This window comes from Pinus tabuliformis, chromosome 6 (assembly GCF_031772625.1).
Source record: "Pinus tabuliformis cultivar Carrire ecotype Pingquan chromosome 6, CPIR1, whole genome shotgun sequence".
NCBI classification, from domain to species: domain Eukaryota; kingdom Viridiplantae; phylum Streptophyta; class Pinopsida; order Pinales; family Pinaceae; genus Pinus; species Pinus tabuliformis.
Genome location: NC_142292.1, coordinates 1,442,989,464 through 1,443,014,948, shown reverse-complemented (window position 1 = coordinate 1,443,014,948; position 25,485 = coordinate 1,442,989,464). Strand labels below are relative to the sequence as shown.

The 25,485-nt window shown below is 37.6% G+C and overlaps 1 protein-coding gene across 1 annotated transcript; it reads left to right on the top strand.

Annotated features, from left to right (window-relative positions):
* Positions 1-16,120: 16,120 nt before the first annotated feature.
* On the top strand, positions 16,121-16,831 carry LOC149264034 (uncharacterized). Its single transcript, XM_089394162.1, has one exon. It carries the CDS (start codon positions 16,121-16,123, stop codon positions 16,829-16,831), a length of 711 nt encoding a protein of 236 aa, XP_089250288.1.
* The last annotated feature ends 8,654 nt before the right edge of the window (positions 16,832-25,485 follow it).

Sequence of the window (25,485 nt, the reverse complement as noted above, 5' to 3'; positions counted from 1 at the left end):
TAGAAGTCCCATCCAGCTATACAATCCAGCCATCATTGGAAAGGTTTCAAAGATATCCCTTAGTTACACACACACAAGAGATCACAACACCTCTTTGGGAAACAAGTATGTAAGATTTTTGAGACACCGAATGTAAGGTTAACGAGGGGGGACTTCCAAGTCTGGTAAAGGAAAACGAGCCTCCAGTTAGAAAAGTAATAGTAATATCTTAAAGGGTGACCTGGGAAGGAAGAAAGGCTTGCTGATTACCTACAAATTAGTCCACATAATAAACAACAATCATGACAACATAACAACACTTATTCAATGATAACCATAACTAAGCAATGAATTAGTTCATTAAACTTAGTATGTAGTTAAAGCAACATACACTGCAAACATAACAAGAATAGCCCTATTATATCTACAATACACCTATGAAGAAGTGTCAGCTCATAGAGATTCTGATTATGAATGAAATATCCCAAGTACATTGTTACATACATGAAACATTATATCCAGTAGTGGAACATGAAACCAAAACTTGTTTCTCCCAAGAATGATCTATCTCCTATGTAAGACAACAGAAGCCAAGGCAAGACTCCAAGAATCCAAGCCTCTAGCTTGAGTTATGAGGAGACATTTATAACTAATGATAATGACCTTTGAGCTTCCTCATGCCTATTCATATTCTAAACATGACTCTCTACATTCCATATGTGGCTATCTACTTTCCACATGTGCCTTTTTGGCTTCATTACATACCATTAATTACAAAAGACAAATTACATATGAGACAGTGTCTATATAAGACAAAACTAATAATAGGACAAAGTCTTATCAAATTGATAAGTCACTTTCTTCCTCATGGAGCTCATTTGTGATGTATGTGTGTTATGCTCTTAATTCTGTTGCGATGACTTTGACCTGAACTGGCTAGTCCCCTGCATAATGCATCTTCACCTCTAATGCCTCTGTCAATATGGTCTTGGAGCTTGATTGTACATTATTCCTTAGCCATGAGAGTTTCATATGAGCTTTCACTGGTGTGATGGCATATCGTATAATAATGTCTTTGGTGATCTCCAAGCCTTCATGTTTTGTTGCTTGCTTGATCTTTTCAATGTATTGCCTTATCTCGTGGAAGATGATTTCCCTGCCTCAAATTTGTTCAAGTGATCATATTGTGGGCATCCCATGTTTATTTTTTGTGTTAGAGACTTGAAACCATTGTGCAGTTGATTATAAGCAAAAATAATACTAATTAAATATTCTCCAACACGCGTGTAGTTCTGATGGTGGAGTCTCAGCTAAACTCTACTTATCTCTGCAGAAATCTTATCTTTTCTTTCCAAACATTGTAGAGCATCTGAATACTTGGCAGCCCACTCCAAAATATGGTGAACCACTCTGCTTTTCACTTTCAAGAGTTTCATCACTTCTTGTGCTTTCTTCTAAATTCCAATGAGAGGAGCCATCGCTTGTTGTAGAAGTATCATCTCATCATATAACCATTTCATGGTGTCCTTCATCGGGCCCAATTTCTCCTGCATGGATGACTACCATTCTACAATGTTGTAACTATGTGAAGATAATTGTTGATTCTCTGTCACAAGTTGTTTCGCTTGTTTCTTCACTGCAACTAGTTCTTTCATTAATCTAGCATTCTCACTTAGTAGATATTATGAGTTGTCGTACGCTGTTATAGCAAAAGCAACATTTGCAGCCATGATTTCCCTAAGATTCCTTCCGGTATTGACAATTATCACCTTCTCCGTGGATACGGAGACTGGGTTCTGAGGATCATTTGGGAAGTATCTATAATGCCTTTGTTGCATGATCCTCTTGTTAAGTTGATCAAATGTGACACTACACATGTCCATGAGTTTGTGTGTTGGTGGAGGTGTGATTCCCATTTCTCTGGAGGGAAGATGACCACCTTTCAGAGGAGGTTCATCTGGAGAACCTGGTTCATCATCCCTGGGTTGGATGGTATCCTCTTCCTCTATCTCCTGAGTCAACTATTCTTCTTCCAGCCTCTACGCTGCTTCTTCCTCCTGGGATTGCCTTTGTTGTTCCTCTTATATTCTTCTCCTTTATTCTTCTTCTTCCCATTGCTTCTTGAGAAACTCATCTTGCTTCCTCTTCTTCTATTTTTCTCCTTTCCTGTTCTACTTGAATATATCCTATGTTCAAAGGATCAAGTTTCCATTTCCTGTTGCTTTCTCCTGTCGAATCATACATGATCATGTTCCTAGCAGATACACTCTTTGCTTGAGGGGTTATCTGTTCGACCTCTTGCATCTGCATGTCTTGAGCTAGTGGATCTTGGGGTGAACTAGTCTCCATCCCTGGATGTGCCTTTCTTGCTACATTGTACTAGTTCTTCACCTCTCATATTCTGCTATAGACAGATGAATATCCCCAATTGAAATCGATCCTTTCACAATGCTTCATGCACACTCTCTTGGGATCATATCCATGAAAGTCCTTAGTTTCAAAGTGCAAGCAATCCAACTCTTGTATTTGTGTTTTTGTCCCCTTGTGGCTCTTCAACTCATATAATCTGATCCTCGAAGGGAAGGTGGGCCAAGGGGATTCTTCCTCCTGTGAAGAAATTCGGACAATCCCTTGTCCAATTGATTTTCTACTTCTTGCATGACCACCTTATTTGTCATATATCACGGCATGAGGTGAGGGGATATCTAACATCCAAAATAGCGGATGTATGTGCCCTCAGGTGGTGCAAACTAATTTGTGATATCCTGTAGTGACTCCTTCACCTGATCGATCATGCAAGGAGGATTAATCTTGAATATCATACGGAATATAACTACAAAAAAGTGCTCAGTCAATCTATCATATGTTCCTCTGAAGCTTGTCCTCAACAACACTCTCCAGTGGAAGTAAACTAGAAACTTTTCCTAGGGGTCCAGTTCTAGTACATTTCTCGGAAAGCATAATGTGCACAGATTCCATCTAGAAGAAATGCAAACATAAATAATTGTGGTGCCTGGTTCGCCCTCAAAGATGCTTTTGCCTGCCCCACATGACACTGTAACTCAAATGAAAATATATCTGCCCAATTGAAAACTTTACCACGGGATACCACCATATTGAGCATATATATCCAATTTTCCTCAAACACCTTAATGTTTTTGTGTCCATGCAACTGACAACACATGGCAATAAGATATTGATATACATCTTTGAGAAAATTGGTAGGATAAACTGCAGATGGGCGATGACAAAACTTAGCAGGCTCTCAACACTAAGATTTGATGATGTGACTTGTGTCGAGATTGACCCATATAATGTAGAAGTCATTATTTGCATATTCTATGGGCTTGGGCATCTTATAGTAGGTTTGCATGTCTTCTCCAAACTAGGTGGCGAGATGACCACCACTTTCACTGCGAAGCATGAGATGAGAGTCATCCATGCGTGTAACAATCTACTCAATCACTTCCGCACAGGGGATGACTGGGAATCTGCATACGATCTTATGTATCATGGATCGCTTGATATTGATGTATGCTTGTAAGCCTTCCAAGTTCTCAACAGAAATTTTCTACATGAATTTGTGTTTTATGCCACCCCATGTGACCTAGGTTGTCTTATCTATGAAGCACTGTGTGTCTGTGTATACCGAAATGGTTAGCTTTCTCACTTCAATTTCCTCCTCAGTGCTTGCCTTTGAAGCTTCTTTAAAGGCCACTTTACGTGTAGAGGGAGGCATGGCTCCAACAGATGATGAAAGAGTGACAATACTTGTAGCTCGAACACTTGTTTTGGAAGCACACTCATGATGACAAAGATTAACTATTTGAAATCCTAATTTTGCAGCAATATCTCAACAAATCATATTCAGAGAGCCAATAAATGTAACTGAGAATGTAAATCTATGAATGACATCACATAATCACTTGCATGCGTAAGAAAATAGGCATGCAAACAAGGAGGGCATACTTTCAAAGGATGAAGGGGATTCAAGGTTCATTCGGGGCTTTATAGTGCATTCACGCACTCAAGCAAGAGAAAGAGAAAACCTCAAGGGCGCAAGGTGCACTCTGAAGAGATGAAAGATGAGTCTTTGGGCCTTCAGGCCTTCATGGTGTGCTCATGCACTCAAAGAGACAGAAAGGGCGTGTTGGCGCAATCCGAAGGGATGAAGGGACAAGCCTTCGGGCCTTCAGGGTGTGCTCATGCACTCAAGGGCAAGGAGGGCTTGAGCATATTATAGTAGGTCTGCATGTCTTCTCTATAATAGGTGGCGAGCTGATTGCAAATTTCACTACGAAGCACGAGATGATAGTCATCCATGTGTGTAATAATACACTCACTCACTTTCTCACAGGGGATGATTGGGAATCTGCATGAAATCTTGTGTATCTTGGACCGCTTGATATTGATGTATTCTTGCAAGTCTTCTAAGTTCTCAACAATTTTTTTTTGTATGAATGTGTCTTTTATGCCACACCATGTTATCTCATTTGACTTATCTATGAAGAACTATGGGTATGTGTATAGAGGAATGGTTGGCTTTGTCACTTCAACTGCTTCCTCACTGCTTGCCTCTGAAGCTTCTTTGGAGGCCACTTGACGTGTAGCATGAGGCATGGCTCCAACATATGATGAAAGAGTGACAATACTTGTATCTCGAACACCTATTTGTGGAAGCACACTCATGATTACAATATTAGCTTTATGAAATCTTAACTTTGCAGCAATATCTCAGCAAGTCATATTCAAAGAGAAAGGACGACACATTTCAAAGCACGAGAGAGAAAACCTCAAGGGCGCAAGGGTGCACTCCAAAGAGTTGAAGGATGAGTCTTCAGACCTTTGAGCCTTTATGGTGCCCTAATTCGCTCAAAGAGACAGAGAGGGCGCGTTGGCACACTATGGAGGGACAAAGGGACAAGCCTTTGAGCCTTCAGGTTGTGCACATGTGCTCAAGGGCAAGGAGGGTGCACTGGCACATGTCGAAGGGGCAAAGGGAAACCATTCAAGCCTTTGGGGTGAGATTATGCACTGAAGGAGGGCATAGTTCTTTGTGACGAAGGAGTGCGCTTAAGAGGAAAATTGGTTTATTATGGGCACAGTTTTCAGAGCCTATCAGGCTTCGAGTTCCACAAGTGCATTCTACCAGAGGAAAACTCAAGGACAAGTCTAACATCAAGATTTCGTGATATAAATGAGAAGAAGAAGGATATACAAGCTTTTATGGATGTTTTCGCAATCATGGTTATAAAGTGAAAGTTTGAGGAATGTGAAAAGTTTCAGCATACGACAAAAATTAACAGCTGTAGAAACAACATTAACAAAAATTCCAGTAAATAAACTAAAAAGCAAAGAAATTCCAGCAAGAAGAGGAAGATTGGTAGTGAAATCAAGAAAGGCATCAATAAATTCAACATGCAAAACTTACTTGTAACATAGATCAACGAAGAGTTTCTTGATCTACAATTTTGTGCCCAACCCAGATGAGAATGATTATGAAAATGAATGATTAGCTGGGTTAATTTAAAAGAGAATGCATGTAAAATTATTTCATGCATGATTGCCACTTGTCGACAAGTGGATGAGTTAGTTGAAGGAAGTTAAGTGGGATGGTATTTTCTAGGAGTGTGCCCACATGCAACAAGAAGATCATGCATGCTCAAGGAGGACACACTTGTTCAACGTGAAGGAGTGCGCTCAAAGAGGGCGGCGCACTCCTTCATCCTGAAGGAGTGCGCTCACCACAAGAGCATGTCTTCGTGATCTTGAAGTGCGCTTTTTCCTTTAAAGGGAAATTTTCTTGCTTTTGTTTCCTTTTGTGTGCTTTTTGAGTGTGTGCATGGCTAAAAGGCTAGTTTCTAATTCAAGAGAAGTCATGAGTCCACTTAACCATGGGCTAGATAACACAAGCACTTCTCGGGGTTAGGTGTCAACACTTAAGAAACATTGACTTAAGAGGATGCGACACTAGGATAAAACAAACAAATAACAAATAAAACTACATGAGGACACTAAGTGGCTTAAAATGAAAGTTCATGTAGGCACCAAAATTGGCATAGGCAACATTTTTGGAGGGTCGTTGTTGCAATGACAACGCTTGGCGACACACTGGGAGAACCCCAACTCCTCTGAAATGGTTTCATTTAGGTGATAAGTCTCAATTATCCAGGAAGTATTGATTGAATCAGTGAGTTACATTAGCTCCCCACTCTTACATGGTTAAAGATATAGTCTTCCCAACTCCATTGCTTCATGTAACACAACATAAAGCAATCCATATCACTATCCTGATGATGTAAGTAAGGGTAATATAATACAACGAGTTTTGACAGTCAAAGTGTGAGTTTTACATATCTAGTGTTGCTTCACTTCCAAACAGCCTAGACAGTACCCTATTGGAGTCTTCAGGAATACAAACGTTGCTTCACTGCCAGTGAACCTGGACAGTACCACTGCGAAGTCACTTTCTTCACCTCTCTATGCATGAAGCCTTTCTCCTCTTTCACCCTTTATTTTTTTCTTTGTTCATAGGATTGTGCATCAACACTTATTATTTTAACGAGCGGAAGACGGATCCTGACTTATTGAGCGCAGAAGAGGTTGCTACTTCAGAGACAAGTTTAAGACCTCTGATGTCTTGTTCGCTAAAATGTTTCCCCTTATCTTGCTCTACTCAGATAGATAAACAAGAACACATTATTCATAAATAGCACCGAGTGCAAGAATGAAAATCCTAAATGGAAACGGGCATCATGGTTTGCTTACAACTTTCCAGATTATTGTGGTGAAATCACAATACACCCATTTTTAACTTATTTATTTTAAATAATAAGGCCTCCGATAACCAATAATAATTAATCCTCGATGTCCTTTGAAAAACGAATCTCTCGATATTTAAAAATAAACCTCGGCATAAAATTTATCGGAACCTTGGAAAAATAAAATCTCGTAAGTTATATTTAAAAGAACCTCCGATATTACTATACCTAACGCCCGGATGTCAATCCTCCTCCAAACTTCGTGGGCGTGTTACGAGACGTTAGTATATTAATTTATTAGATGAGGTTTGGTATGATATGTGTTGTATTGTTTTAACTCATTGAGGTTTATATATTGTTTTGAGGTTGAGGTTTTGTGTAATACGATGGTATAATATGTTGTATTATATTTTGTTTTAATATTAATTAATATTTATTAAATTAATTCTAATTTAATTAAATTAAATTTTAGTGTGGTATATAATCTAATTTATTAAATTAATTTGTAGTTAGTTAATTAATTTAATTTAATAAATTTTGTTTATTTAATTATTTGGGATCATAATTTAATTTTTTAATTTGTATATAATTAAGTAATGTGATTAGAATTAATTAATTTTAACTCTACAATTAATTAAGACCAGATTTTTATTTAAATTTTCTGAATTTTAGTCTAAACATGCATTTTTTCAGAATTCTGATATTTTTGGCACTTCAACTTCGGAGAGGCATATCTCAAGATTTATTCAACCAAATGAAGTTTGCAATAGCTCGTTGGAAAGCTCAGGCATAGGAGAATAATTTGGGAATGTTAATTTTAGTAGATTCAAAAATCCAACAAAAGACAATGTGAAGAGTTTGCAACAAAAAAATAGTTTTTCTATTTCCATTTGGACAAATTTTATTGGCTTTGGAAAATTGTTGTCAATAATTCATTCCCAGTGATACCCAAAGGTTGATCTAATATATTTGAAGCAATCTTAGCACGATAACTTCTTTGAATTTTGATATACATTTAATTTAACAATTTGTTGAAAAGTGGTTTGATTTCTATTTGGTGCACCAATTTGTTTTAATTTATGAATTTTGATTGGTTTTTGGTAAATGAGCAGTTGGGGAGATGAGAAAGAGAAGACTTGAAACAATGAAATTGCACCAACAGGAGAAAAAGAAGAATTTAGGCCAATTAAAATTGTTTGTAGCAAATTTATTGTCTAGCAGATTTCTCATTTTAATTTTCTTTTGTAATTATAAATTGGGCTTTAGGTAGTATGGACAGGGGGGTTCCAGATCTGAAACTTGGGGAGGAAATTCTCTGCAAAGAGAGGGCTTTTTACACTACTGTGGGGAGCAAGATTTTTGTAGAGAAATAGCTAGTTTGGACCAAACTTGTGGAGATTAAAAGAGCTATTTTTTTTCTCTGAAAATTTCATGCTATCATGATTTTTTTTATAATTTCATATACTCAAAGGCTTTGATCAGATATTTAATTCTTGTACACTATTGTCGAGGATAGAGGCTGATTGATGGCCTGCATTTAATAAAATTTGAGGCAATTCTTGATCAAGATAAGTATTTGTTCTTGAAGTTTTTCACTTTCTAAGTTCATTTAATACATGCTTGTTTTAATCATTTGAAAGCTATGTTTTAATGATGGATCTAATTTCTATCAAGTTAAATAATTATTTCGAATAGATAAACATGAAATACTTGTTAACTATTTAGCAAATTCATGTCAAGTTTATCTTGGTTTTAATAATTATTGTTTTATGAGAATTATTTACTTAATGTAATCATACCTTTTTAATTTGAATTCATTTTATATGAATTTAGATCTATGTGCACGAGAGATCAGATAGTTGAATACATATTCCTGTTTGAACTAGTAATAAGTCTTGGAACTATTTACCTAACTCATTGACTTCATTTTTATTTCAAATTCAAAGTTGGTCCAAACCCCCTTTTACCTTGCTCTTGCTTGAGAGGGGGATTAATCCTTCCTTCAATCGAGATAGATTTATGATTTATTTTCTGTTACTTAGAGTAGATTTGCCTTTAGTTTTAATTATTACATTCTAAAAGTCCTCTTACACAGGGGAAAACTTTAGAGTGGATTAGCTGAGCCATTAATTTAGCTTAAGGATCACTTTCTTGCATGAGCTCTGCAAGAGGGAAGATCATATGTCTCTTCTCTATGGACAACTAATAGACATACTATAAGCCAGCAGAGATAGAGAGAGGGTAACTTGACCTAGTTTAACTAGTCGAAACAATCATTCCAAACGGAAAAGGAGTTGCTTTAAGTTCCTAATCGGGTGGTCTCCCTTATAATGTTGACATGGTCATTTTGGGCCATCAACATTTTTGGTGCTAGAAGGAGGGTTTGATGACTTGTTGTCTTTTGGAGTTTTTGTATTTTTAAGTTTTATTTTAATCACAATTTCTCCTCCTAAAATTCCCATTTGGAGTTGTATTATTGGACGTGCATCCACCAATACTCCACCAGAAATAGTAAGACACCTGTCAAAGGTAAAATTTAATGATAAAAAGAATGTTTCTGCATTGGATCATGCCTTGCAATTTATTAAAAAGAAAATTCTAACTTTCATGCTATTGATGAAGGTATTTTATGCAAGGCTTTTACTCTTACATTCTCAGGAATAGCTAGAAGATTGTGTCAATCTCTTCGAGTTGTCTCTATTCACAGTTGAGATCAATTTATCACAAAATTCCTTTATTAATTTAAAGGTTGTGATTATGAACAGGTATGTGATGAATTTGAAGATTTACGAAGGTTTGAAAATGATTTTTTCGTAGATTTTACTGTTAGATTTCGATTAAATTGTTTAAGATTCAAAGTTGAAGATAAATCATTGGAGATTGAATTGTTGGATTGGTTTGAATATGTTTGTTCACTTCCTTGCATTCCTAATCCACATGAAATAATTTGAAGTTTTTATGAATCTTTTTCAACCTTTATTAACACAATTGAGAAATCAAATATGGAGGTGCATACTAATCAAAAAGAAGTTTCCTTTGCCATGTATGATCAATTCCTTCACTTAGTACACACCTCTTATAACATTAATAATGATCACGATGCTCTCTCTCATGTTAATGAAACACAGTCACAAAGCTTGGAAAATTCTACTAATCAACTGCAAGAAGATACTAGTAATAATCTTGAAAAACCACCTGCCACGAAATTTGAAAATCACTCTGAAATTAATTCAGAAAATCAATCATTAAATCAGCAAGCACAAGTAGAAATCGAGGATTACAATAATATGCAATTTGTTGTAGAAATTTCTAAATTTTATCATGATGATCAAATGCCAAATTCAGGGTAGGCAAACAACATTCTTCAAGAAAGCACAGTTAGCCAAATGAATGATCAACAATCTGAAATTTACAATGAAGAAAACACACATGAGTCTGCAAACAAAGATGTTTTCATATTCATTTCTTTAAACTCGCATTTCTCTCTTTATCCTGATATTTTTGCTGATAGTGATTTATCTCCTCTTTGCATTAATAATTTTTCTAGAAAACAAAGAGGCCGATTTAAATAAATTACCTATTAGTTTTTATCACAATAGAGAATCATTCATTGATCATTATTCCAACATTGATGAACATGTGCATAATGTTCCTTCTTGTCTTGATATATCATATGGGAATGAAGATAATTTGAATGAATATCATGAATTCATTGATGATAATTACTTTGACATTGAGAATGATGATTTATCTTCCTCTCCATTAAACCCTCATGATCAAAGTATAATCATATGTGGGAATGAAGAAAACTCAAATTCAAAAATTGTTCCAAACAATTCTCATTCTCAAGCAAAGAATTATCTTCATGATTTTAGCATTCAAGCATCTACCCTAATTTTTTATTCTTATGATGATCAAGTTCTCACTCCTATTCATAGCCATGAATCATTCCCTCTTCCACAAGATGATGCTAATAATCTTTCTACTTGTACTATCTTGACTAGTGCTTGTGGGAAGGAAATTGTTTCAAATTAGTCCCAATTGTGTTGTAGCATTAATTGTAACAATAATGTAATTTATGAGTTTATTTCATTGTTTTTCCTTCATTTTTTTATTTTATTTTTTAAGGTAACCATGGTTCGCGGTCACTGAGTGGCCGCTATGTCCACATGCAGTAATCTACACAGATCCATTAAAGGTGACCTAATATATCAAGCCTAACCCTAAGGGTATCTAGGAGATTTGAACTCATGACCTCCTAATAGGCAAGGTACTTAGCAACGAGGGCTCGACCAATTGAGTTATCCCTTAGGGCTCATTGTTTTTCCTTCATTTATTTTGGTTGTTTTCACATTTGTTTTTTGTTTGCATTTTTCAATTTTTAGATATCATTTGTTGGCATATGGAACAATTAAGTGTTGAATTTTTTTAATACACATTACTAGAATGGAAGAGGAATCACAAAATTCAGATTATGTCCATCTAGAGTTGTTAATATTCTAATTCCATTTGTTGGTCATATCTTATCAACTTACTTTTCCTTCTAGAGTGCATTTTCAACATGAATCAACACTTGGGAATGCATTGATCCAATATGACCAACTATCTAACACAATTGGAAATATTTTTCCATATGCATTAAGCCTCCATCCACACTTCATTGATCAATTTCAAAGTTGTTTGGAAGCTTAATTTTCACATAAAATCATTAATGACTTACTTCATAGTTTTTCAACCTCTCTTTCATATAATATCTTCCATTCTCTATCAGATACTTATCCATTTTTATGATCCAATAGAGTTTTGGTTGGAGGAAAAGTATCAAGAGAAGGTTATTGTAAGTAAGTTGCTTTTTGTAAATATGTTAGAAATGAGTGTACTCACTGCATTTAGATTGATTTACGTTGGATTAATTGTAATTGTATTTTTGTTACTAATGTGTGACCTGTACATACATGTAGGAAACAAAATGCTTGAATGGCTACATTGGAAGTATGACCATACTTAGTTATACTTTCCCTTATCTAGTTAGTTTAGGATTAGTATTAGGTTTGTTTGTTGTTTTTCGACTTGTTTTTCTTTTAATAATACATGTAGAAGAATAAAGCGAGCAATTAACTTTTTCTAACCTGCAACATGTTCAAAGAAGTATTTCCATTCTCATCATAATTTTATTTGTACTTTGTGCTTTTGCATATTTCCTTTCTTTGCAAATTTAGCAAAATGAGTCAATAATCATATTCTGCCTCTCGTTGATATAACTAAAATTTATTTCTTGACTCTTTCTTATTTGGATTTGTCACAAGCAAAGGGAAATTGAATAAAATTCTTGCAGCAGGTTATAAATTGATTTTATCTATGATTTCATCTCTACCCATTCTGAATCTTACATTTGTCAATTGAGTGAAAACCTTTCCATTGCAATCATTCATTTTACATTTGCTTCAGTCACATTTCTTCTTCTGAATTGATTTAGGGCCTCTATCTGGTAATTATTGACTTAGATATTTTGCTTTTCACTTTCTGATATCTTTCCTCGATATTTCATACCTTCTGGCTTATCAGACTCTTGGGTTTATGTTATATCGAAAGCATTTGAAACACATTCTAAGATTTTTCTCTGAGATCTGTGAGGCTTATTTTATTTCTCTGCTCAAATTCCTTGATCTTAGAATCTAGTAGAAGTCATATTGAACTATTACTGTATCTGAGTTCCTGTATTATGTTTTTATCCAATATTAATTTGGGGTTTCCTTTTATTAGAACTCTTATTTGAAACCTTTACCAGAAATATTTATATCGAGACTTGTCATATCGAAAATGAAAATCAATTAAATCTCCGAAAATGAATTTTGCCGAAAACATTTTAATAACAAAGGCTTTATTTATTGGAAAAAAAAATTATCGAATAATTGTTCTCATTTCAAAAGTCTTGTTTATCGAAGCTCTTACTTTTTTCATTGATTCTCTCAGAGCCTTAGGATATCTGGCTGCTATCATTAATCAATTTAAATTTCTTCCCAAAATTTCCTTTTCGCCTATTTTCATTTTGAAACTTCGGAATATCGGGTTAAGTATCCTCCTAGGCCTCCTCTGGTCACTTCATTCATTGTTAAATAGTCTAATTTGTCACTATAGTCACATGGAGTCCTATTTGATTATATTTATATATAAATGTTTACTTTCATGTTATCATGGTGTTAAAGAGCTTGGATGTATTTTAAATTATAATTTCTTCAAACCCCAAGCATTCATTTCTCTAGATGACTAAGTGACTTTTAAGAATATCCATCCTTCATGGTGTGTGCACACAGATCTTATCATTATGCCTTCATTGTAGAGTTGAGCCTCTTTTTACTCCTCTCGGTAATATTCCCGAGTTCATCACATGTGGTTTTCTTACATTCATCGTTCTCTTACTATCAGATCCTCGTCCCATCATCCTCATCATCTTTTAGTATGCATATTTATTTTCTTTTCAAAGACATCCTTGAACAGTCACGATGATGATGCAACCAGTTGGTAAAGAAATTTGGAATAGGGAAAAGTATGGATCATGGTTCATTCATGTTTGAATTCTCTTTTGTTTAAATGTTTGATATATCACTTCATATTTAACATGAAAAATTTCAAGACCTCTCCATACACACATAAGTGCTACATAGGTTGGGACTTGGTCTTGAATTTTAAGATTTTATGAAAATCGTGGAGTAGATATAAAATTTGAAATATAAAGAGAACAATTCCCGCTATAATTCATAAAGAAGCATATTTTTATTATCATTTATGATGGATTTGATTTATTCTTCCAATTCCTTGAACATGAGACATCATTTTTCTAGTTTTACTACTTGCTTTAATTTATATTTAGTAAGTTATGATTTTGGGCTAATGAAAACTACATTGAAAGCCACTTCTTCATGCTTTTAATTCCAATCAAATGAAGAGGTTATCCCTTGATGGAGAAGATCGACATCTCTTAGGTAAATTTCTAATGAAATTATTCAATGGTATGTTTCGTATGCCCATTTTCATCTGTTTCTGTTTCTTTAAGTTTTTGTTTTAGTCTTGTTTTAGTTTTCGCTGATATATATCTTTGTTTTGCAGGTCTCCCAGAATTATTTTGCACTTATACTAGCTCAGATTTGGCACTCCTTCTCTTTTTTATTTGACTTTGAGTTTTAGAAGAGTAGTCACAATGTTCAACAAATTGGCTTACTTGGGGACTCCCTAAACTTTTTAGTATGTTTCTCGAGCATTGCTTTTATTTAGAAAAATTTTGAAGATGATTTTATGCAAGCTTTGTTTGGAAACCAAAAAAAAAAAAAAAAAAAAAAATCAGCATACAAAGACTTCTCATTTGGCTTCATTTTACCTTATGGTTGCTTTTTGGTTTGAGAGCCTAATTGCTTATAACTCTACAAGATAAAATTCATTAAAATATCAACATAAGATGAACACACACATGGTTTTCCTATTTACTCTTTTGTTGAGACATTTTTATAGTTAGTTTTATTGGGGGTTGTTTTTAACTGGGGATTTTCTTTCAACTTTTCCTTTACACATTTTGACATTTTTGGAGTTTGCTCATTTATTTCACTTCACTTTGGATTTCATTTTCCTTTTTGCTATTGGCTATGGTTTGATTTTTGTGATACCGTCAAGATTTATGTGGAAGGAATTTATTTTTCTCACCCAACATTGGTTGACATATATGGGAAATTTTTACTCTCTTAATTCAATGAGATTCATTTACCTTAAAGGAATATTTTTATGGTATTCAAAAGCCCTCTTTCTTTAAATATTTTTCATGGAGGAACATGCATCCTTTCTAAGTGATATAGTTTACATTTTAAAATGAAAGAATTGACCTTGAGTTTAATTCAATGGATCCCTCCCATCCCTCCATTTTATAAAAACCTTTGATTGATAGTTGCGGGGAAGGATATGGAGTCAACATTATGGAAGTATTATATCAATTTGCTTAAGTCCCTTTTACCATCCCACCTCTTCACTCAGGTACATCATAAACTAAGCTCTCAAATGTGTTTATCAAAAGGGTGATCAAAAGGGAAAGCATGGGAAATACAAGTAAACTCATCGAGGCTATGGACGCTCGCTGGTAGTGGGGCCATGCTTGTATGGCATAAAAGAAAACTTCGTCAGGGTATTGTTTAGCCTCGCTGGAAGCGAAGTGATGTCAGAGACCTTTCATATTGATCTATATACACTTAAAAAAAAACTCATATATGTACCTCCTTCTATTTTTCATATGAGTTAATCTTAAAATAAAATATTTCCCAAAATTCAGATTCATGATTTTAGACTCAGCATGCTTTTAGTACTTGCCTTTTTGAACATATATTGCCTAATTTATTAATGTAGGACCCATGAAAAATGTTTTAATGTTTGACAACTCAATAAAATTCCTCATTTTAACCTTCGGGTAAAGTGAAGTTCATCATCTTTTAACCAAAGATAACTGGTTCTTCTCTGTGTGTCACCATTGTTGTGGTGAAATCACAAAACCCTCATCTTTAACTTATTTATTTTAAATGATGTTAATGAGAGACAAAAATTATCTCAACCGTGGATTGGGGGCAGGAGCTTTGATGGCGATTCTGGGGCTCATCAGCCCAGGGCCTGGCGGTCAGGGATAACCCTTGCGACTCACTTGACCCCTAACATGTCTACCGATCTCATCCTCTTGTGGTTTTCAACCTCTCACCCTGCGGTTACCCAGTTCCCTTCGTCCTCACGACCTCCCCATTTCTTCTCAACAACAGTTACTTCCACCGACCGTTTACTGTCGGTTACTATGGAGCTGGACAAGGTAGACTATGAGGAGGACCCTCATCCCCAGGAGGTCATTTGGTCACACCATCGCTCCGTGTCAGGTTCTGGTCCTTTTGCTGCAACCCTACGACCTTTGTCAGTTGCACACTCCATCCAGGTTCGCCCAGGTTCATTTGTGCCACATCCCCCGCCCTCGGTTAACATTGACGATGCCCCAGGTCTGGACTGTCCTCCTCTTTCCCCGACTACCCTAAACCTACTTGGAACCTTCCTCCAGCCCTCGCCCACTTTCGATGCGCCATTACCCCAGCTTCCCCACATATCCGCTCCACATTGCACCATGTCCTCCTCTCGCATCCCCCTGTCCGGGCCTTCCTCCCTCAATAACCCTGCTCTCTCCAGTGCTACCCTAAACCCTGGTGGCCCAAACCCTAACACCCCCATTCGCTTCGACTGCTTCAGCTCCCCGATTCCTAACCCTAAATCCACCCCAGACTGTAAATCAGGGCATCTGTGGACTTCTCCGGGATTATCTGACAGCTCGACGCACTGATAAGCTCAAGAAAGGCAAGTGCCTCAAAACAATGGATAAGGACATTAACCTAGCTTTGGGTGAAGAAATCTCGATGGGTGAAGTTGCAGAGACAACAAAGAAGGTCCTGGTTGGTCATGTTCGTGGCAGGAATTACTCAGTTGAGCGGCTTCATCTATGGACCACCGAGATTTGGGGTTCCTTGCTTAAAGAACTGCCCATCATTCGGGTGCTGGCTCGAGGGTGGTTTGCCCTGCGCTTCCATAGGGAGGAGTATATGGACTGGATATTATCCCATTTCTGGCACATAGAATTTGCACCGATTCTGCTAAAGAGATGGGATCCACTCTTCGACCCTGAGAGGGAACAATTGGGTGCTAGGCCGATCTGGGTTCACTTGTCAGGCCTTCCGATGCAATTTTGGACCCCTGTGGTATTCAAGTGCATTGGAGATGCACTGGGAACATACCTGGAACACGATCAATCCTTTGAGAAGACAAGAATCATGACAATGGCTCGTATCCTAGTACATTTGGACACGAGGGAGGGGATGGAGGAAAAGATAACCCTTCATTGGAGACATTTCTCGCGTCGCCAAAACCTCGACTATGAAGGTGTTCCATTTAGATGCAGACGATGCCATAAGGTCAGCCACCTCTACAAGGACTATCCACTGCTCACACATACTACTCCGGCAATTACAAGGGGAACGAAGCATCGTCAATTGAAAGACCCGATTGTGGACGAGCAGCCCACAGGTTAGGGTCATTCAAAGGTTGTTGATGGAGTCACTGTTATGCCATCTAGTGCTCCCCAGATACCACCTATATCCCCTCCACTGACTCGATCTCAGTCTGCTGTGGAGGCTGCTCCTACATCGGGTACTGCTTCTACTCCCTTACCCTTTGCTCTATTTTTCAATAATTTTAATGTCTCTCTGGCTCAATCTGCATCTATTACTAGTTCGGTTACTTCCCCGATCAACTATGCTCTTAATCCTCCCTCCCCTATTTTCTCCACCATCCCGTCGACTGTCCTTAGACAGGATCATCATCACCCCCCTCACTCCCCTTCTGCCTCAGGCTCGCACTCCTACAACCTCTGTTCCCGTCAACTGACGAACCCTAACCTGCTGGGTCTGGGCATCCCACCCCCCTCCATTGAGCACAAACCCTCCTAGGGCAGACCTTCAAAGATGTCTAAATTCGTCAAAATTGCGGGGGCAGATGTGGCCCAGGGGTGCCAAAACACCATTGAAAGGGCACTTAGAGCACCTGACACCCTTGACTCTGTTCCCTGATGAAGTGGCTATCATTCAACTGTAGGGGTTTGGCCAGCCCCTCAAAAAAATTGGCCCTCAAGCGACTTTTGAACAGTGTACCCTATGACATGATTCTCCTTCAGGAAACCCTAGGTCCATCTGAGCAGATTGTTAGGACCCTTCAAGCCATCCTACCCGGCTAGCACCTCCAAGCTCTGGATGCGGCAGGGCGATCTAGGGGACTTGCTATTGGGATTAACCCTCTATCCATCAAGGTGATTTCATCATGGGGAGGTCAGGGGTTCCTGGGTATGGACATATTCTCGGCTGAATTGGGCAAACAGCTTCGTATTATAAATATCTATGCCCCTAATCAAAACAGACTGGCCTTCTGGCAACAATTTCTAGAAAATCCTATGATCAGTCATCTACTATTCTAGGGGGTGACCTAAATTTCTCCATCGGACATGAGGAATCCTAGGGACACCACTCGCAGTTGGATCCCCTCTCAGATCAGTTGAGCACCCTCTTGGAGCAATATGACCTCATTGATGTCCCTATGAACAAGAAGATGCCAACATGGCATAACAGATGGACTGGAGAAGCAGCTCTAGGGCGAAGATTAGACAGATACCTCATTCATGAAGACCTCCTTCATTCCCTCACCATCTATAGACAATGGGTGGGTTCTGGGGGAATATCAGATCATTCCCCCATATATCTGGAAGTGGCGGGCTCTTTCAGAAAACCAAGGGTGCCTTACAAATTTAACTCTACCTGGCTAAAGGACCCTAACTATATCCGGATGGTCTCGGATTTCTGGCAAGCTCAGCCCCCACTTATTGAGCAGAGGAAGGCTGAAGGATTATGTAGTAACCTGAATCAGCTTAAGCGATTATCCATTGGGTGGGAAAAAAGGAAAAAAGCTAGGGATGAGCACACTCTGGCTGACATTGAATCTCAGTTGGCCTCCTTAACGGATGAATTTGGAAGAGGTTTCTTATCCATAGAAGCAAAGCTACATCTTGTAGAACTGGAAGCACAGAGAAAAAAGATACTGCTTGACCAGGAAGAAACATGGAGACTCAGAAGCAGGGAAATCTGGCTACAAGTGGGGGATGGTAATACAAAATTCTTTCATAAATATGCAAATGGAAGGAAAGCCAGCAATACCATCTGGCAGATGCCCTCGGATCAGGATCAGATTGCTAATACACACCCACAGCTTGCTCGATTGGGTATCACACATTTCAAGCAGCTATTCAAAGCCCCTCCTGGCACAACACTTGCTGAAATCATCTGCATTGCTGGTCATTTCCCTGGATTTGTGGAACCTAATGGGATGGAGGACCTCATCAAACCAGTTTCCATGGGGGAATTAGAGAGCACTCTCAAGTGGTTCAAGAAGGACAAAAGTCTGGGACTAGATGGCTGGTCTATGGAATTCTTCCTTGCTTTTTTCGACATCATTGGACATGACCTACTTGGGGTGGTTGAAGAAAGTCGGATCCTTGGCCGTATTTATGATCCTATCAACTCCACCTATATTTCCCTCATACCCAAGATGGACTCCCCACTCTCCTTCAATGACTTCCAGCCTATATCCCTTTGCAACTGCCTCTATAAAATTATTGCGAAGATTATTGCAAATCGCATCAAGCCAATCCTATCTAAACACATCTCACAGGAGCAGTTTGCCTTTCTACAAAACAGACAAATCCATGAGGCCATAGGCTCGGCACAAGAGGCCCTCCACTCCATCAAGCTGAAGAATCTAAAAGGGGTGTTAAAATTGATCTCTCAAAGGCATTTGATAAGGTCAGCTGGTTATATTTAAGGATGATACTCACCCATCTGGGGTTCCCACTGGTATTTATCAGATGGATTATGGGGTGCATTACTTCAGTATCCTTTGCAATCTTAATCAATGGATCTGCTTCCCAAACCTTTCGAGCGAAGCGGGGAATCAGACATGGATGCCCTTTATCCCCTTTGATTTTCCTCCTAGTTATGGAAGGACTGAGCAGACTGATTGTGACGGAGAAGAGAGCAGGGAGGTTCAGGGGCCTCAAGATCACAGAACAATGCCTAATATCACATCTTCTCTTTGTCGATGACATCCTCATATTCCTAGATGGGGGAATACAGGACATCATTACACTCTCTGATGTACTGAAGCTATTTAGTGCTGCTACAGGGATGGAAATTAATGGAGACAAATCTACTATATCATTCTCTAACTGCACACCACAAGAAACCCATCTAGCAGTACAAAATTTCCCCTATCAAATTTTGGCACTGAAGGATGGATTGAAGTACTTGGGCTTCAGGATTAAAGCAGATGGATATAAAATTGTAGACTGGACTTGGTTGATTGCAAAGGTGGAAAAAAGATTAAACATTTGGAGCCATCGACTACTCTCCAGAGCAGGAAGACTAGTGCTCATTAAAGCAGTGTTGGAAGCAACCCCGGTTTTTTGGATGTCTTTGGCCTGGATGTCCTAAGGTATACTACATAGGATTCAATGAGTCTACTGTCACTTTCTATGGAAGGGTCACAAGGAAGGAAAACCCTATGCATGGGTCAAATGGAGCAGGATTACAACTCCTAAAAAATGGGGAGGTTGGGGCTTAAAACATCTCCCTGCTTTTGCTCAGGCATTGGCAGAAAAACTTGGTTGGCTACTCCTGAAGCACAAGAGCCTTTGGTCAGAGGTGGTCACCTACAAATACATATGGCCAAGCTCTGCCCTGGATTGGCTAAGACTACCCACATGGAACAGGAAAGGTATATCAGTGATCTAGAGGGCTGTAATAAACACTCTTCCCATCATAAGGAGGGGTCTCATATGGAGGATTGAAAATGATGGATCTGTCCACGTTGGGATTGATCCATGGATTGGCAGTGGGAAAATATATATTCTGGCCACAGATCATACCAAAAATTTGTATGAGTTACTAGGAAATCCCGGCTGAGGAACAAGTAATCAGGACCTGGAACATCACTCCGGAAGTCATAAACAAAGAACATCCCTAGGCCTATTTCGACGGAGCAGCACAAGAATAAGGTTGTGGTGGAGGCATAATCCTTCATCTAACTAAATCACATCTTTTTCACATCTGCATGGGGTTGGGAAATGGCACAAATAATTTTGCGGAGCTGCTCACACTGCGACACCTCTTATACTTGGCTTTACACGAATATTGTAGACAATTACAAATATATGGAGATTCGAATATAGTTATAAACTAGTTCAACTGCGTAACAACATGCCATGCATATACACTCAAAACTATTTTGGATGATATATTATTTCTCAAAACACATTTTGATCATGTCTCATGTACTCATATCTACAAGGAGCGTAATGAAGATGCAGACAAGCTATCGAAAGAAGCAACGCATCATCCTTGAGGAGAATGGCTGATTATGGAGCACTCACTTGAGCGAATCAGGACCCGGAACATCACTCCGGAAGTCATAAACAAATAACATCCCTAGGCCTATTTCGACGGAGCAGCACAAGAATAAGGTTGTGGTGGAGGCATAATCCTTCATCTAACTAAATCACATCTTTTTCACATCTGCATGGGGTTGGGAAATGGCACAAATAATTTTGCGGAGCTGCTCACACTACGACACCTCTTATACTTGGCTTTACACGAATATTGTAGACAATTACAAATATATGGAGATTCGAATATAGTTATAAACTAGTTCAACTGCGTAACAACATGCCATGCATATACACTCAAAACTATTTTGGATGATATATTATTTCTCAAAACACATTTTGATCATGTCTCATGTACTCATATCTACAAGGAGCATAATGAAGATGCAGACAAGCTATCGAAAGAAGCAATGCATCGTCCTTGAGGAGAATGGCTGATTACGGAGCACTCACTTGAGCGGATCTATCGCTTCTTCCACAGACCATATATGGAACAGGAACTACAGAGGGCAGACAGGCCCTAACTTATCAGTTTTTTGTTTATATCTTTTTGTCATACAGAACAACAATCACCAAGGGTGAAATTTTGAAATATGTAATTAATTTGTATATGATCAGATGCTATCAGTATACCCATCACAAGGTCATTTTGTAGTACTTTACAGTTTTACAAACACTTCATAGTTGACCACGGTCACGGTACTTGCATATGCCTATGGCATTTACGACATGTAATTTTCACAAATTAATGAAAATTACGATATTTTCTCCCTGGGAAAAAAAACTTATTTATTTTAAATAATGGGGACCATTTTTGTAAATTTTGGCTAAATCAGCTTTTAATGTTTTTTTTTTGTTAAGTGTCCTACATTTTTGCCAATTTTTATTTTCTTTGGATTCTTCTTTTAATTGCTTCATTGCGTTTGACTTTGCCCAAAATTTCCATCAGTTCTTGTTTCATTTCATTTGGATGCATGGTTTGCAAATAGTACTCATTCGAAAACGTATGTTATATTAAATTGGTTTCAGAGCATTGTGCATATCAGATTTGATTTGCTTTTATAGAATCTTTGATAACTATTTCCTTCGATTACAAAACCCTTAATACACCTCAAACAAACCCTGGCATTTAAATCGGAAAACCTCAGCATTTTATTGACCTCGAATTTTTCAAGCTCTCTAATGTTCTCTCTCCTCCAATCACCTCATGCCTTCACACCTCGAGACTTCATTTTTATAAAACCTTCGATAACTATTTCCTTTGATATATAATCCCCTCTAATGACGGATGACAATTAACCCTCGGAGTCCCGGATGGACTTGATGACCTCAAAGCTTTTAAAAAACGAAACTCTCGATATTTAAAACAAACCTCGGTATAAAGTTTATCGAAACCTCGGAAAAATAAAATCTCGTAACTTCAATTTAAAAGAACCTCCAATATCACTATACCTTTGATGCCCTATGTCAATCCTCATTCAAACTCTGTGGGCTTGTTATGAGACATTGGTATATTAATTTATTATATGAGGTTTGGTATGATATGTGTTGTATTGTTTTAATTCATTGAGGTTTGTATATTGGTTTGAGGTTGAGATTTGGTGTAATTCAATGGTATAATATGTGGTATTATATTTTGTTTTAATATTAATTAAAATTTATTAAAGTAATTTTAATTTTGTACATAATCTAACTTATTAAGTTAACTTGTAGTTAGTTAATTAATTTAATTTAATAAATTTTGTTTATTTAATAATTTGTGATCATAATCTAATTTTTTCTATTAATTTGTATATAATTAAGTAATGTAATTATAATTAGCTAATTTTAATTGTACAATTAATTGAGATTACATTTTTAATTAAAATTTCTTAATCTTAATCCAAGCATGTATTTTTCTGAATTCTGATATATTTGGCACTTCAACTTCGGAGAGGGATATCTCAATATTTATTCAACCAAATGAAGCTTGCAATGGCTCATTGGAAAGTTAAGACAAAGGAGAATAATCTAGGAAGTTAATTTTAGTAGATTTAATCATTTAATGACAGAGAAATCCAACAGAATACAAAGTGATGAATTTGCAACCAAAAACTAGTTTTTCTATTTTCATTTGGTCAATTTTTATTGGCTTTGGAAAAATGTTGTCAATAATTCATTCCCAACAATACTCAAAGGCTGATATGATCTATTTGAAGCAATCTTAGCACAAAAATTTCTTTGAATTTTGATTTATTTTTAATTTAACAATTTGTTGAGAAGTGGTTTGATTTCTATTTGATGCACTAGTTTGTTTTAATTTCTAAATTTTGATTGGTTTTTGGCAGGTGAGCAGTTGGGGAGATGAGGAAGAGAAGACTTGAAACAATGGAATTGGACCAGCAAGAGAAAAAGAAGAATTTATGCCAATTAAAATTGTTCGGAGCATTCTTTTTTGTACGATTGGCAGTACCTTTCCATTCATTCATTCATAAAATAGACAGATTACATCCATGAGATATGCTTGGTGGCCTCATCCTGCCCGAAGGAAACCATTATGTTGGCCACGAGACTGCATTGTATTCCATCCAAAACATAAAAAGTTTTAATATGTCCAGCCAGGCTTTATAGGCCTTATACTCTGTAGACCACTTAAACAAAAGACTGTAAATGTAAATGTTATCCAACATGTTTATCAACAAAACCAAAATTATCAAATGAAATCATTCCAACGGTTAGTCACTAGACGACTCTACTGGAGTGGATTCTTTATCACTTGATTGCAACACCTCAATTTGAGCCAAACTCTGAAACTATTTCTCCAACCACCCTAGGTGGACATTCTGATGGTACAACTCTATCTGCACTGCGCGAATTACCTTCTAGATGTCAACAAGGCTCGATTCTGGCTTTGGAGTTCCAGTTGCATCAAGCGTGGCTATGATTGCTCTCGCCATGAGGCATTTCATGAGCTAATAGAAGTGTACTAACTAATTGAAAAGGGTAAGTCTGCTTCTGGTATGACCAAAGTTGGGAATCATGTCCATCCATTCCTCGGCCTGGACCCTTGTCTCGGCCTTGGAATTCAATTCATTCTGCCAATTCGTGATCATTTTCTTTATATGTGTTGGGGTCCCAACACTATAAGCATGCAGAGTGTTTTGCAAATTTTCTGCATCAGATTTCTTGCCTCGTCGCCACGTTGGGTTACTCGTCGATGTCCGCAGTTCCTTCCCTTGGTATCCTCTTACCGCGACCTCCACACCAAGTCGCTCCACTCCTTGATGCAACCATCACCATGCTACCACTGTCGTTTGCAGGACCACCCACGAACTGTGAGGTCGCTCATCCCCACACCGAAGATAACGTCCACTGTGCAGGAGCTGGAGGGAGAGGCAGTTTAGGCAGACCTAGAGATTGCATGCAGACAAACATACCATTAAATGTAGTTTTCCAGCGAAATAATTCTAGTGAAGTTACCAACCTCCACTTATTTCCTTCCTCTGCCCACCATGCATTCATTTTCTTTTTCCCAAAATAAATACCGTGAATATCGTCGGGTATTGCCATTAAGATCACATCTAACCCACTATAATCTAAGACCTCTACTTTTCCAGAGAGGCCATAATTAGTGCCCTCTGCCATTAAGCTTCCCTGGGCTGGGCTTGATAGTGAAATCCAAAGAGAACAGACTCCCCAAGCAAGTTTCACATTTAACAATTTCATGACTACCTAGAAATTTTGATAGATTCCCATTCTAGCAAGTAGCGTTCCATAGAAAATTGAAATTGGCATAACAAACTCAGAGAATTCATTATTGTCTAACATCACAATAGTCCAATGCAGCATCCATTCACAATACAAGTTCAGAATCGAAGCCCTCACTTCACAGATAAGGTAAGCTTGAGAAACATACCAGATGCCTATCATGACATCCTCTTTGCAGTAGTCACTCGTGCTCTCTTTACCAGCGGCTCAGGTGAGTAAGAAATAGTACTCTTGGTCTTGGAATACCAAATGAGGTACCTTACTATCATTGGCATGCTTATAACCACGCCCACCACCTGGAACCTTACCTTGTCGCCACTCAAGTCCTAAACTACCACGAGGATATTACCCTACCAGTCTTTGATTACAGGAAACATGTGTAGGCTTAGGGAGGGCTACCCACACACCCCAAATCTGAACTCATTAATCATTACCTCGACCCTGAGGTGAAACTGTTTCACACCCCGATTAGGGAGTTCAGAGCAAATTTATTCTCTAACATCTCTCTCATTTTAATTCTCTTTTGTAATTATAAATTGGGCATTGGGTAGTATGGAAAGTGGGGATTCCTTATCTGAAACTTGGGGAGGAAATTCTCTGCAAAGAGAGGCCTTTTTGCACCACTGTAGGGAGCAAGATCTTTGTAGAGAATTAGCTAGTTTGGACCAGACTCGTGGAGATTAAAAGAGATGTATTTCAACTATGAAAATTTCATACTATCATGAAATTTTCTGAGAATTTCATGTACTCAAATACTTTGATCAGATCTTTAATTCTTGTACACTATTGTCAGAGATAGAGGTTGATTGATGGCATGCATTTAAAAAAATTTGAGGCAATTCTTGATCCAGATACATATGTGTTCTTGAAGTTTTGCACTATTGTAAATTCATTTAATACATGCTTGTTTTAATCTTTTGAGAACTATCTTTTAATGATGGATCTAATTGCTAT